Consider the following 13,261-nt stretch of genomic DNA (forward strand, 5'->3'; position numbering starts at 1 on the left):
TATTTGTCTTCCTTGTTACAATCTTCTCGTCACTTCTCATATAATCTTCGCTCAACTACAGACACAACGGCTCTCCATGTGCCTAGACTAAAATCGAAGATAGGTGAGCGAAGTTTTCACTACAGTGGTCCGGTTACATGGAATAGGTTACCTTGTGAATTACACTGTAGTATGTCAATGAAAGTATTTAAGAAACATCTCAAAACACACCTATATTTACATTGTAATTAACTGCATTACATTTTCTAGCATATTTTTGTTGAGTTTTAATTCATTGATGTATTTGTTTTGTAAAGCGATTTGATCAGTTGTAAACTGGATATAGTGCTATAAAAGAAACAATTTATTATTATTATTATTACCAGGAAGTCTCTTGGACAGTGTCGTGGTTGAGTGGATATGTCACCGGACTGTCGATCACAAGGTCCGCGATTCGAGTCCCACCGCGGCACTAACGTCCTTTGGCAAGACATTTATCTTCATTTGCCACAGTCAACCCAGGTGAGGTAAATGGGTACCTGGTAGGATTATTTCTTGACATGCACTGTGTGCTGATAACTGCTGCCGGAGCTAGAGCTAGGGTAATCATCTTGAAAGCTCTTTGGAAGCGCATAGAGACGTTATATAATGTGATATGCGCTATAAAAGAACCAAATATTATTAGTATTAACAGTGTGTCATGCCGGACCATGTAAAGTGGACCCTCATTATGAAGAAATCTTGAAGACAATCACAAAGAATTTTGAGAAATTAACTTTAGTGCAATTTGAATAGACTATTGTCATCATCGTCGTCATTGGCAGTCATGGCCCTCCATTTCAGTCTATTATCTGATACTCTTAAATTAAACAATATTATTGTTAATTTTATTTTTGGTTGCCCATTTTTTCAGGCTTTGTAAATATGTGAGGTGTTGCCTTAATTTATGTGCTTCAGCTCTTTCCAGCAGTCTTCCCTCTGAATATTGTTATTTCTAGAATATACCTTCCTGTATAATTATGTGACCGACAAAGTTAAACTGCAGTTGCCTCTTATCGTGTTGATGAGTGATGGAAATTTACTGCTACTTTTCTGAACACTTTGTCATTTGTATATTGTATACAATTGTACGTACTGCCTGTATAAGTCATGTTCAGGTTATGTGTTATGTTGTTATTGTCACATTCACAAATTACAGTAAGTGATGCACAATTACCGATAGGCAATTGAAATTGTCTTCATCATCATCGTTTTTAGCATCCCTTTTCCCAGATCACCTTGTATTAGCTTTTGTTGTAGCAAGGTAATTTGGCATGGCCGTTATCGTTATCTATCCTTTTGTTTGATTTTTATAATAAAGAACTGTCATTTTCTTAATCCCAAGGAAGTATACTATAACCCTCTACTAATTTTGATTTGAATAATCATGCCACGAAAGGTTCTTTAAAGAACACAAGTCCAATAGACCTGTTTATGTATTTTAATCTATGCATGTTTCCATCCCAGTTGTAACTATTTGATTCACCTCCTATAGATGTTTTTGGATGTAAGTCACTTTGCATACATTAGTTGTTGGCTTGGGCAAGCCCTCTAGCAAACTTTTCAGTCATTACACAAAAAATCTTTAAGCATTCAAAACTTGAGTAAACAGGTCTTTTGATTTGCAGCTATGTTATTTTCATGTGTGATCAAATTTGTCCATTGATCTTGGCATAAATAGCATGTTTATAATTATATTCATCTGTCTAATAATTGCAGAGACTTCAGAACATTATATGAACATTATGTTATTCTATTATTTTGTTGACTTTATTTATTTCAGTCATTGTCTGAGTTAAAAGAACAAGTGCAAAGGTACAAGTGTCTTTCTTTTTATCAGGATTTAAGCCCCAAAACCCCTAACACCTTCCCCCCCCCCCCCGAATCCGCATTCAGCTGAGGAGAGACAAGAAAGACACCAAGTAAATCCATTTTTTTTCTTTTTGCTTAAACTTTAATCCATTAATTATTTCTGGGTCTTGTGATGTAGTTTGTTTGGAGAGACAGTGAGAGAGAGAGAGAGAGAGAGAGAGAGAGAGAGAGAGAGAGAAAGCAACAGGGAGAGAGGCTGAGGTGGTCATTTAATTTCTGTTAAAACTTTTAGTATTTAGTGTATCATTTATTTCGGTCTATGAGAACTAACCCCATCATCTCACCATACAGACAAGGTGGTAGCTATATATAGCCAAACCAGTCGCGCCGGTTTCTCAAATCAGAAACCGAGGCGGCATGCAGCTACGTTGTTCTAGCTAGAACTGCTCCATAGAGGGTTCACCATGATGTGCTTTTATAGAGCTCCCCTTCTCCCATATATTAATTTCTTTTCGTTAGTTTCTTTATCTTTTTCATCTGCATGCTTCTATTATTATTTTCAACATATCATAATGGTAGGCCTATATAATTATAATTTTTACTATCATGATTATTATTATCATCATTTTTTATTTTTATTACTATTATTATTATTATTTTTCATTATCATCATTAATATTATCATCTTCATTGTGATAATACTATATAAAAAACAGAGACAAAAAAAAAAGTATTTAAAATATTCCCACAGTGGCGTATCATACCACAAGTTGGCGCTCCATAAACTAGATACGAATATTTGTCGCGCGAATATTAAATCTGTGTTGCTGAGCTGCGCTGCCTAGGATTTTCTGGTCTTTTTTTTTTACTGTTTCCTTAAACTTCTAAAGATGGTAAGTAGTTTTGAACGAATTTTTTATATGATTATTGAATTATGCAAGCTTTTTAGAATGTGTTTTTACCAATAAACCGAATTGAAGAGCTTTAACTTAGCATTTCTAAGAGAGTCGGACTCGGAGCCGGAGATAACTCCAGGGAGCTGGTCCGTCGAAGGCCTCCCCGCTCTTCGGCGGCGGAGCTCGAGCTCCCTGCAGTTAAGACGGCCGTCGGAGACGGAGTTCAACGCACGTTCATTACAATACTCAATAGCGTGCGCGTGTTAAGTTGGGACTTTAAATGGAGAAACGTGCAAACTTGTAACTGTGGTGTGTAGCGACGTTCAACGTGGTCGGGACTGACGATAATTAATGGGGAGAATTTGCCCCTCTGGGGCCCGTTCCTACAAACCGTCATAAGTCTAACTTCTTGACTAAATCAGCGTTAGTGAACAACTTGTCCGCTACGTGTTTCACCAAGCCCTCTTTGCCAAGATCAACGACAACATCCTGACTAAGGAGTTATGACACCTCTGACACCGTCGTATCTCTGGCATAACTATTTAGTCGATGGGCAGCGCCATCACATGTCATTTATTGGGTAGACTATGGCTGGCAAAAAAGGACAATAAATCCTCCAACTATGATTTTTCTACACATTCACTTAAACAGTGAATTATCGTTTTTTGTATTTGATAATCTCATGAAAATATGCCATGTTTGTATTTAAGGATTTCCGAACTTAAATAAACTGATTATACGCCTTTATTTCCACATTGTAAACTCGTCGAAGGGATATGTATTTTGCCACGGCAGGCAAGCCATAGTTTGAAGTGTATTCTTTAGTTTTCAGACCCATATTAATTTCGAGATGAATTCTATTTTCAATTATGTAAAGTGAATGGTTTAAACATATGTTTTAACGTTTGAAATATTGAAGTTTTGTAATTTTTATATTGTGCTGACGCCAAAAACATTGAACACAAATTTCATTACATCGTATTTTTTCAAAGAATAATATAAGGGTGTATTTTTATAAACTATCAAATGAAAATATTCGGGGGGTGCCCATCTCAACAACAAAACTGATTCACTGGTCATGTAATGAAAAACTCACATTTATATTTTACAAGTACTTCAATTGTTTAATCTACACAAATTTGGAAGTATATTGGATCTCTTATTTCTTGGTATAATTTTCAATCTTTTTTATTACTAATTTATTTAAATAATTGCATTTTCCCTAATATTAATTTTGTAATAATCTGGTAGTATTGCTACTAAGGCTAATTCTCGGCTCCTCTTCTCGCCGATAATATCGATCTCACGAGATACTAGCTAGTAAGCTCTTCGTGAAACGGTTTAGGAAGATCAGAGACATCTCCGTAGTTGGCGGATAAAGTTATGACTGTCTTGTCGTTGGTTTCTAGGAACGAGCCCCTGAGTCTGAGCTCTGCCTCTGCTCTGGTTACAAGATCTGTGGCAATTAATGGCTTGCTTCCTTCTTTAATTTCTTATCGTCTTTTGTTCCTTCCTTTGTTTGTTTTCCTTCTTTCCATCCTTTTCCTTGTTTTGGTTTTCTTTCCTAGACCCTTCTCTTCTTTTCTTTACTTCTAGGCTAAACCCACACATAGGAGCATCACTATACTGGCTGTGTAGTAAAAGCTGTGCTTTTGATTCTCAACATTTCAAACACCACTGTACAAAACTCAACAGATTTCACTAAAAATCGGTACTTTAGTGACAATTGATGACACCTAAAGCAGTAAAATACATTTTTTTTTTAACTTATTGATGTTAAAAAGAATAATTTAAAAATTCTAATTGAAAGTCTAGTGTCAAACTTTGCTCACAGCTGCATCGACATGATTGTGTAGAGTCCATGTGATATTGTGTGGTGTGTATATTTGTGTATGGGTCCGAAATACCTGCCTCACAGCAAGCATGCAGTGCTAGAGGTCAATACGCATTTAAGCATTGACTCTCTATGCTTTGCTGGAGTGGCTAAACACTTCTTCCTTCTTTAACTTGAGTTGAAAGTTAAATGGTGAAGGTTCATTATCTTTTCATTTTTATTTATCTGTCTGCCTATCTCTTCTTCAGATACATTTATCTTTCTTCTGTCTACTCTCGAGTTGTTCAGTACTCCGTGGTCTTGGTCTGGACCCCCCCCCCCCCCCCCCCCCCCCCCCCATTTCATCAGAATGTCTTTTTCTTCTTCATCATCATGTCCATAAATCATACTCTGGTTTTCGTACCTTTCGTAACTTCATCTTGGTTCAACTTTAATACATGTAGGCCTAGGCCTACCTGTTTTTAAAATGATGAGAAACTTATCAGAGCTGATGAATGGCTTAAAGGGATAGTTGAGTTCTGTTGCAGAGGGCGCTACACAAAATAATTTTTTTTGAGATAATGAAAAACTGAGTGTCAAATTTGAAAGAACATAATATTTAAATGACAAAATCATCTTTGATCAAAATCGGTTCAGAGACGGCTAAAATATAATGATTTCTAATAGCGTACTTGTGTACCACCACAAATATTATTATATATATTTTGAAAAAAACGTTAAAAAAAAACGAAAACGCCTTTTACGTCGTACATGTATTTCAGCCAATGCGGATGTTGGCTTTTTTGTTTGCATTTTCGTGTTGCTTATTTTACCCACAATGAGCCGGCTCATGTATTGTTATTTTTAATCAAATAATTAATTAACAATCACCATGTTTTTGTTAAAGTGGAGCTGAATTGGTATGATCGTATTGGCTAAATTTGACATATAGATCTATCGTATGTGCGTTTACATAATTAAATACATTATTGGGTACATATTTGGTGACACTGACAGTAAACAAGAAATGTGTTAAATTACATTTTTCTGTTTCCTTTTCTCCATTTTCACTGTAAAGTCTAGGAAACGTGGACTAAGTTTGGACGAGAAACGGCAGAGGATGCAAGAGATATTCTTTGAAAAGGTATGTGTCTTGTTTTAGGCAATGTGATATCGATCTATCTCTTATTCTTTGTCTTTCGTGTCCATTATCTGAGCTCAAATGTTCTGCCAGGCTCTTGCACACTGAAGAGCCTTCTCATATGCTGCCACTAGGTCTTCCAGGCAGCATTGGTCATCTAGGAGTGGGCATCTTAATAAGTGTGACATAGATTGCACGGATGTTTCACACTAGCAGTTGGTGTGTGTGTCATCTGTGTATCCCCAATTATGCATTGTATTTGCATCACCCCACCCCTGTGCAAAGCCTATTGAGGGGCTTCCACGTCTTTCTTATCACTATGAATATGACTGACAAAGAAAGCGGACAAAATATACAGTTTCTCAGGTAGCCAAAGGAACATCCCTTCACTGCTATTATGTAAAAATGTGTCACATGCATATTCACCTGTTCTACACATTTTTACATAATAGCAGTGAAGGGATGTTCCTTTGTCTACCTGATGAACTGTATATTTTGTCCCTTTTCTTTGTCAGTCTTGTCATAGTGTGTGTGGATATGTGCATGTGTGTGTTCTTTGTTAGTTTGTTTGTTCACAAGTACAAGTAGTGTAGAAAAAGAAAGAAAGAAATTGAAAAGAAAAAAAATTAATAGTCTTACTTAATTGATAAGGTCTTTTCTACATATTTTGAGTCTACATATTTTTTCTTTTTAATGTTTTGAACTGTTATTTACATTGGTATTTTATTCTCTTCTTTATTATTAATTTTTTTCATAATGAAATTTATTTTCAGTCATAATTTGTTTAGAATAAGTAGCAATAGACTTAAGTTAACATTTTTGAATTTTTGAATGCTTAAAAAACATATTTGATTTGTCACCACAAAACCAAGATGACCCAGTCATGAATTTAGCATTGATTAAAAAAAATGATAATCAATACAGATTTTTCAATACATATTTCAGAAATTGCTCATTCAACTTTTGAAAGTCAATAAATTGGATAGTGCTCAGCAAATGTTCCTAATTTTAAAAAGGATTATTATGGCAACTCATATGTCATCAGAACTTGATTATAAACCTTTGTTTAATTAACCCATAGCATATTGCCGAAGTTCAAATCAAATTCTCTCCTGATTTCTTTCTTTCAGAAAGGTGTTTTCCAGCTAAAAGAAATTGAGAAAATAGCTCCCAAGGAAAAGGGTATAAGTAAGTAGTAATCGTCTTTTTGTTTTTTAAATCTAATTTTGGGTGCATGCTGCAGATCTTATATTCAGACAAAGTATTTCCGGGATTTTAGTATTATATTTTGATTCAGGGAATAGATTGCATTTCTGATCTTGCCCCTAGATACATGCAGATGCTTCTTTTGAACAGTAAAAATGATGAAAAAAGGGAGAAAAAAATCAAGCTCACATTTTCCTTGATAACCTAATTACCTAAACATTTACATACAAAGTGCATTCTTTAGAACTTTGTATATTTTTACAGATCTATCTACTTTAAGAGTTAGATATTTGAATTGAATTATGAACATATTAAATGTATTAGCAAAATCTTTGTCAAATGTGTGTGTGTGCATAACCATGACCACCCCTCCCCCTTCCTCTCCTGCAAGAGAATCTATAAGCCACCATTGCACAACTATATCTAAGTCCTCTTGTAAAAAAATTGTAATAAGAGATTGAATTTGACCATCAACACTTGTTTATTTATAGTTACTTTATTTTTACTTTGCTTGCAGCACCTATGGCAGTCAAAGATGTGCTTCAGAGTCTTGTAGATGATGGATTGGTGGACTCAGATAGGATAGGAACCTCTAATTACTACTGGGCCTTCCCAAGTAAGGCCAGTCAAGTGGTAAGTGTGGTCGCCTGCCTTCTTACTGAAATGACGACACATTCTCCGCCAACAATAATTGCATGGTCATCTTCCTAAAACCAAAGTCCTAATTTTGGTTTTGGACCAGTTCAATTCAATTCAATTCAATTTTATTACATTCAGTTTAAAAGACAACATTTCATATAACAATCAGCTATATAAGATGAAATACACATCAAGAACATATAAAATAAACTGAATAGGTTACAACCTGAAAGGAAACATAATCCTTATATAAAGGTTGACCCTTTTAGATATGAAATATATTCATTACTAAACATTAAACAATATACAAATCAAGACAACAGACAAACAATAAAATATGTCTTGAATTCAAATGATTATTGCAATTTACCCCCCCCCCCCCCAATTCTTATACCTACGTTTAAATACATTTACACTAGCAGAATTATGAATATAATGCGGAAGAGTGTTCCACAGAAACGGTCCTTGGAAGAAAAAAAAATGTTAGCATTTCCAGTATTATAACTATGAATATTACAGTTTAATATAAACAATTTGGAAAAGGAATCAGGAAAACACTATACCTAATCCTAAAACTAATCGTAAAATCAACTTTAGACTCAACCCTAACCTTGAATCTACTTGCACATCAAATTTTGCCCATTATTGATTTTATTTATTTTTTTCCATATAAAAAGACAACATGCATTCAGTAAAACAATAAAATAGAATAATGAATTACAAGATAAAATAAATGACTTGATAGCCCATATTCAGCAGTATGATGCCGCTGGTCTTCCATGGGGATCAGAAATGGTACAGTAAAACAATACAATATGCATAAACAAACAACAAAGAATAATGGCGAAACATCAATTTCCCAGGCAAATTATAATTTCATAACATGTGATCAACCAAAAAGGCGCAGCTGTTGTTATTCTTGTACATCAGCCATATTGATCTGGTTCAAACAATATATATCATTGATTTGATTAGATTTCTTGGTTGCCCCTTCTAACAGGGTTTTCAAAGTATTACAATTGACATCACCCATAACAATAAAACAGAAATCAATCCCGTTGGCATATACTAAGATGTCTTTATAGTCAGTGAGTATTTCAGCTTTAGAATTTGGAGGCCTGTACCAATTCAAAAATGCAATGGGACTCATGTTTCCTTTTCCGTATCAATAATGCAATTGCTTCCATTCACAATAACAAACTATGTTTCAACACTTCATAGCCCAAGCTTTCATGAATATAAGTCAGTACACCTCCACCGTTTTTATTACTGTCCTTACATTGTATGAATAACATTGTAGTGAGCATTCTGGATTTCACAACCTAATATATTGCCATCCAGTCTGGTATCATTCAGAGCAAAAACATGGATCACATTTTCACACGCAATAGCCTTGATTTCATCATAGTATTTCAAAAGACTAACAACATTCAGTTGTACAAATTTCAAATCTTTACCACAGAATTCATTTTATTTCATACTTTTAAATACTTGAAACATGAGGACAAACGTTTGCCATACATCAAAACAAAGAAATACTTATATAAATTATAAATACACTTATAAAAGATAAAAGATATTAAAAATTATTCTGTATTGTGCACACCGCAACAAGACGCATGAAATTTAAACAACTTTCATCATAAGAAGCAAATGATAAAGTACCCGAATCGGGAAACTGCGCATGGAATAGAGAGTCGCACTGCAGTGCAAAATAAGAAAATCATAAATTTCTTCTAAATATGTATGTAATGTGTATCCATCGTCTGCCAAGGGAAGTGACCTGTAAACAAAGAGTGCCTGAATTCTTCTGTACTTTCGCCTTCCAGCACTCTTTTCCCACTATGTGTCAATGGACATGAAGAAATACCAAGTTCTTTAGCTAATGGTTCTCCATTGGTGATCTAATAGTTGAACCTTATCATGTCTCTGAAGCTCTAGAGTTTTGGTCTTCATTGTGCGATCTAGGTTACCCTCTTATGGCTGAAAAGGATCGCAGAGTAACTTTACACTGCTAACCTGTTGTGAGCTTCCGACTATTCCAAAGTTACCTCGTATTACAATAGGTAGGCACACAGAGATATAGAAAATCGTAATTCATGCATTATCATTTAATCTAAGCTCAAGATCTTAAACCAAATATTGACTAGTATATTTCTATCTTTTGTTATTTATCTACTTATTCATTTATTTATCAAATTTTTAAAATTTATTCATTCATTCTTTCTTTCTCCATTCATTACTTTATTTCTTGATTTACTTATTTATAGAGGAAGAGGAAAATTCAAGATCTAACCAAAGCCTTAGATGAAAGTGAAAAGAAGCGGATAGCTTTAGAGAAAACTGCAGCCAAGTCAACAGTCGGTAAAGAGGAATCAGTGAGTTTTTGTGTACCTTATTCTTGTAGCTATTAAAGAATTTTTTTTTTCTCATGTAAAATTTGAAGCAGTTTTGCTACTTATTCCAAAAAAAACTTTGACTTGAAATTACAAGTATTTGTCTGAAACTGGAAAATTTGAATGCACTACTATAAAAATGTTCATCAGTAAAAAAAAAAAAAAAATTCCATTATAAGGCTTAAAGATGGAAAAGCTCTGAATTTTATAATGGAAAGTATATAGACCCAATCAAAATAGAGCAGAAATAATAGACTGGGTGCAGATCCTGATACAAGATAGTAATTTCAAGAACTTTTCTCTGTCTTTAATTTTGCCTTTTCCTCTGATTAGGAAGAGAGGGTGGAGCTCCTAAAGGTCTTATCAGAAAAAAGACAGAGAACGGCAGGTTAGATGCAGAGCTACAAGTCAATAACTTCAAAAATGTTGCTCTCTTTCTTTAATTTTCCTCTCCTCTGATTAGGATAAGAGGGAGGAGCTCCTAAAGGTCTTATCAGAATAAGAGACAGGGAACGGCACGCTAAAATACAGTAACTTCCAATAATTTTCTCTCTTTCTTCTTTTTTTATCTCCTCTGATTAGGATGAGAGGGGGGAGCTTCTAAAGGTCTTATCCGAAAAGGAGACAGATAACGGCAGGTTAGATGCAGAGCTAGAGCGATTCAGAGAATGTGACCCGGAAGTAATCGAGGAGGTCAAGGCAGAGGCAGCGGTTGCCAAGGAAGCAACAAACAGATGGACAGGTAAGGCTGTCATGAAGTTTTTAGTTAAAATTAGGCAAGGCAGATATTTTTATTGTAAGATATTTTATGAATAGTACCTTGGGCTACTATTCTAAAGGAAAAATGTCATATGCAAGCTATAAGAGCATCTCCAGGTTTGTCATACTGTCTTGTTAAACATTGGCTTTGTTTTGCTGGGATCCCTTGTTTAAGGACTATTTAAATGTAGTACAGAGAAATCACCAATCTCGACCAATATAAAGTAATAGGCCATATACATGTACGTAATATAACAAATTTTAGTGCACAGGTCTTTGTGAGGTGCCTCAATAATTATGTCGTTCATCTGTCATAAATAATTGTATTTCAATAGTCAAAATGTGAATTGAATATATTAGCTTTTTGCTAGGTCAGAAAAACATTATTGCTTGCCCTACCTAACAACAATAATATGCAATTATTTGTGACAGATGAATGACATAATATGTATTGATGCACTTGAAGAAGACGTATGCATTAAAATATTTGGTAACATTACGAAAATGGCCTATTCGATAGAGAAGAAGTGAAATTGGTACGATTTCAGTCGGTGATATTTAGTGTTGATGCTTACTGGAGTCACTGAGCAATTATCAGTGCAATATGATTGGAAATTAGACTCTGTCTGTATATAACCCATTCATCATCAATAGTGATCTGTCAATTTATGACAGGTTCGGTGACCCAATTAGAATTCTATATCAAGCGTCTCTCCAAGTACCTTGGTATTGAGCCATCCGTTTTAGCATTTCATACCCTGTTGCTCCACATTCTGTGATTACATCGTCTAGAAAGCCTTTACGAGGTCTTCCCCTCTTCTTCTTTCCATGTATACGACCTTATATGACTCTGATCATCAAGCCATTATCGTACCGCTTTATGTGTCCAAGCCATTTCTTCCGTCTCTCTCTGATCGTTTGAAGCAGCACCCGCTTTTCTTGAGCTCGATGCAATACCTCTTCATTCAAAACTCTGTCCCTCCAGGACACACCTAGTAGTTTGCGCCAGCAACACATTTTGACCGCCTCCAATCGCTGCATGTCCTTCCTGGCGAGTGCCCCATTAGGATGGTGAAAATAAAGTCATTTTAACATTTGCATAATTTATATAACCATGTCTCTTTGTTTTCTTGATTATCTGGCCGATTGGCAATGATGTGCATGATCCATTTCTCACTTCTTGTAACTTGTCATTCTCATTGCAGACAATGTATTCTCTATCAAGTCGTGGTGCAAGAAGAAATTCAGTTTGGAGGAGAAATTACTTGACAAACAGTTTGGAATCCCTGAAGACTTTGATTACTTGGACTGAGTAAGATCTTTATCAGGTGACAATGCTGGACTGAGCATTGTACATAATCCGTTTCGGAACCCCAGAGGAGTATGGACCGAGTATGATGATCATTGAGTGAACAGACTGTACTTTGTAAGAACAATTTGGAACCCTTGAACCCTCAGATATGGTGCATAAGCAGCCTCCCCCAAAAAAAGCCTTGGCAGTTTTGTACGTGTAAATAAATGGCAACTGCATTTAACAAAGTTCCAAAGCGTATTCACTGAGCTCTGCGTTATAAGATACAGAAATGTGAAATATTTTACAGCTTAATTCATGAAAAGAAAGATGATACAGTTTCGCCATGTCATATCTGAACGAGATTGCCTCTCAGTGTGTACCTCATCAGGTAACCTAGTAGATGGGCCACTCTACAAAGATTTTGGAATCCCCGATGACCTTGAGTCGTTTGACCAAGTATGATGATCATCATCAGGACACAAGGGACTCACCATCAAACAGTGTGGATACATGAAGATTAATATTATTATCTGGATTAAATCTTCGCCATGTCACATGGGGCAGGCCATTTTACAAACAGTTTGAAATCCCTAAACAACTGTGATAGTTTGGACTCGGTACGATTCTCACAGGCTAATGATTGCCTCATCAATGTACAGATTGTTTGGAAAAATAAAATAAAATGATCATCGTGTCGCTAGATGTGGACTGTCCATTGTACAGTTTGAAATCCATGCAACAATATGGAAAGTAATGTCATTTTCTAGACAAAATGAAAATTGTTCTGGTTAGCAGCTCAAATGAAATACCTGTCAACTGCTTGATGTTATCAGTCCATGTTCTTGTTGGTCTACCCCTCTTTCTTCTTCCATCAGTTCCTTCTTGCAAGATGATGTTTGTCAAACAAATCTTCCATCTAGTTATTACATTCCCAAAACACTGTAGCTATCTTCGTTTCACAATTGTGTTGAAGTGATCATGTTCACTTATATAACTTTCCATTATCTCTCTCACTTTCTTGTTGTCACACTAGGAATGTCTATACAGTGTTCTTATTCTGATGTTTGTTTAAGTACAGTAATTCCGTCACCTCCGTGGATGTACAATTAGAGTATGTACCTGTGTTATCATGAAATGTTTGTATGTTTATATCGGCATGCCAGTCAGAGTCTATCCATCTAACTTCATGGAGATTCGATACACGAAATTATCTACTAAATGTGAATATGTAAATGTTACAAATGTATTCTAGAATAAATCTATATGCCATCCCGGTATACAAAATGG

The 13,261-nt window shown here is 35.3% G+C and overlaps 1 protein-coding gene across 2 annotated transcripts; it reads left to right on the forward strand.

The window, feature by feature from the left end:
- The first annotated feature begins 2,633 nt into the window (after positions 1–2,633).
- Positions 2,634–13,261, forward strand: LOC586414 (meiotic nuclear division protein 1 homolog). 2 transcript variants are annotated; one of them, XM_786198.4, is made up of 7 exons: positions 2,634–2,723; positions 5,618–5,683; positions 6,811–6,868; positions 7,404–7,519; positions 9,796–9,903; positions 10,504–10,663; positions 11,886–13,261. In XM_786198.4, the coding sequence occupies exons 1-7, from the start codon at positions 2,721–2,723 to the stop codon at positions 11,990–11,992; spliced, it is 618 nt and encodes a 205-aa protein (XP_791291.2). In that variant the 5' UTR covers positions 2,634–2,720; the 3' UTR covers positions 11,993–13,261. The 2 variants fall into 2 exon arrangements, with proteins under 2 accessions (XP_791291.2, XP_030848113.1); XM_030992253.1 differs by lacking the exon at positions 9,796–9,903.

The sequence above is a fragment of the Strongylocentrotus purpuratus genome, unplaced genomic scaffold (genome assembly GCF_000002235.5).
Source record: "Strongylocentrotus purpuratus isolate Spur 01 unplaced genomic scaffold, Spur_5.0 spur5_scaffold_2, whole genome shotgun sequence".
NCBI lineage: Eukaryota > Metazoa > Echinodermata > Echinoidea > Camarodonta > Strongylocentrotidae > Strongylocentrotus > Strongylocentrotus purpuratus.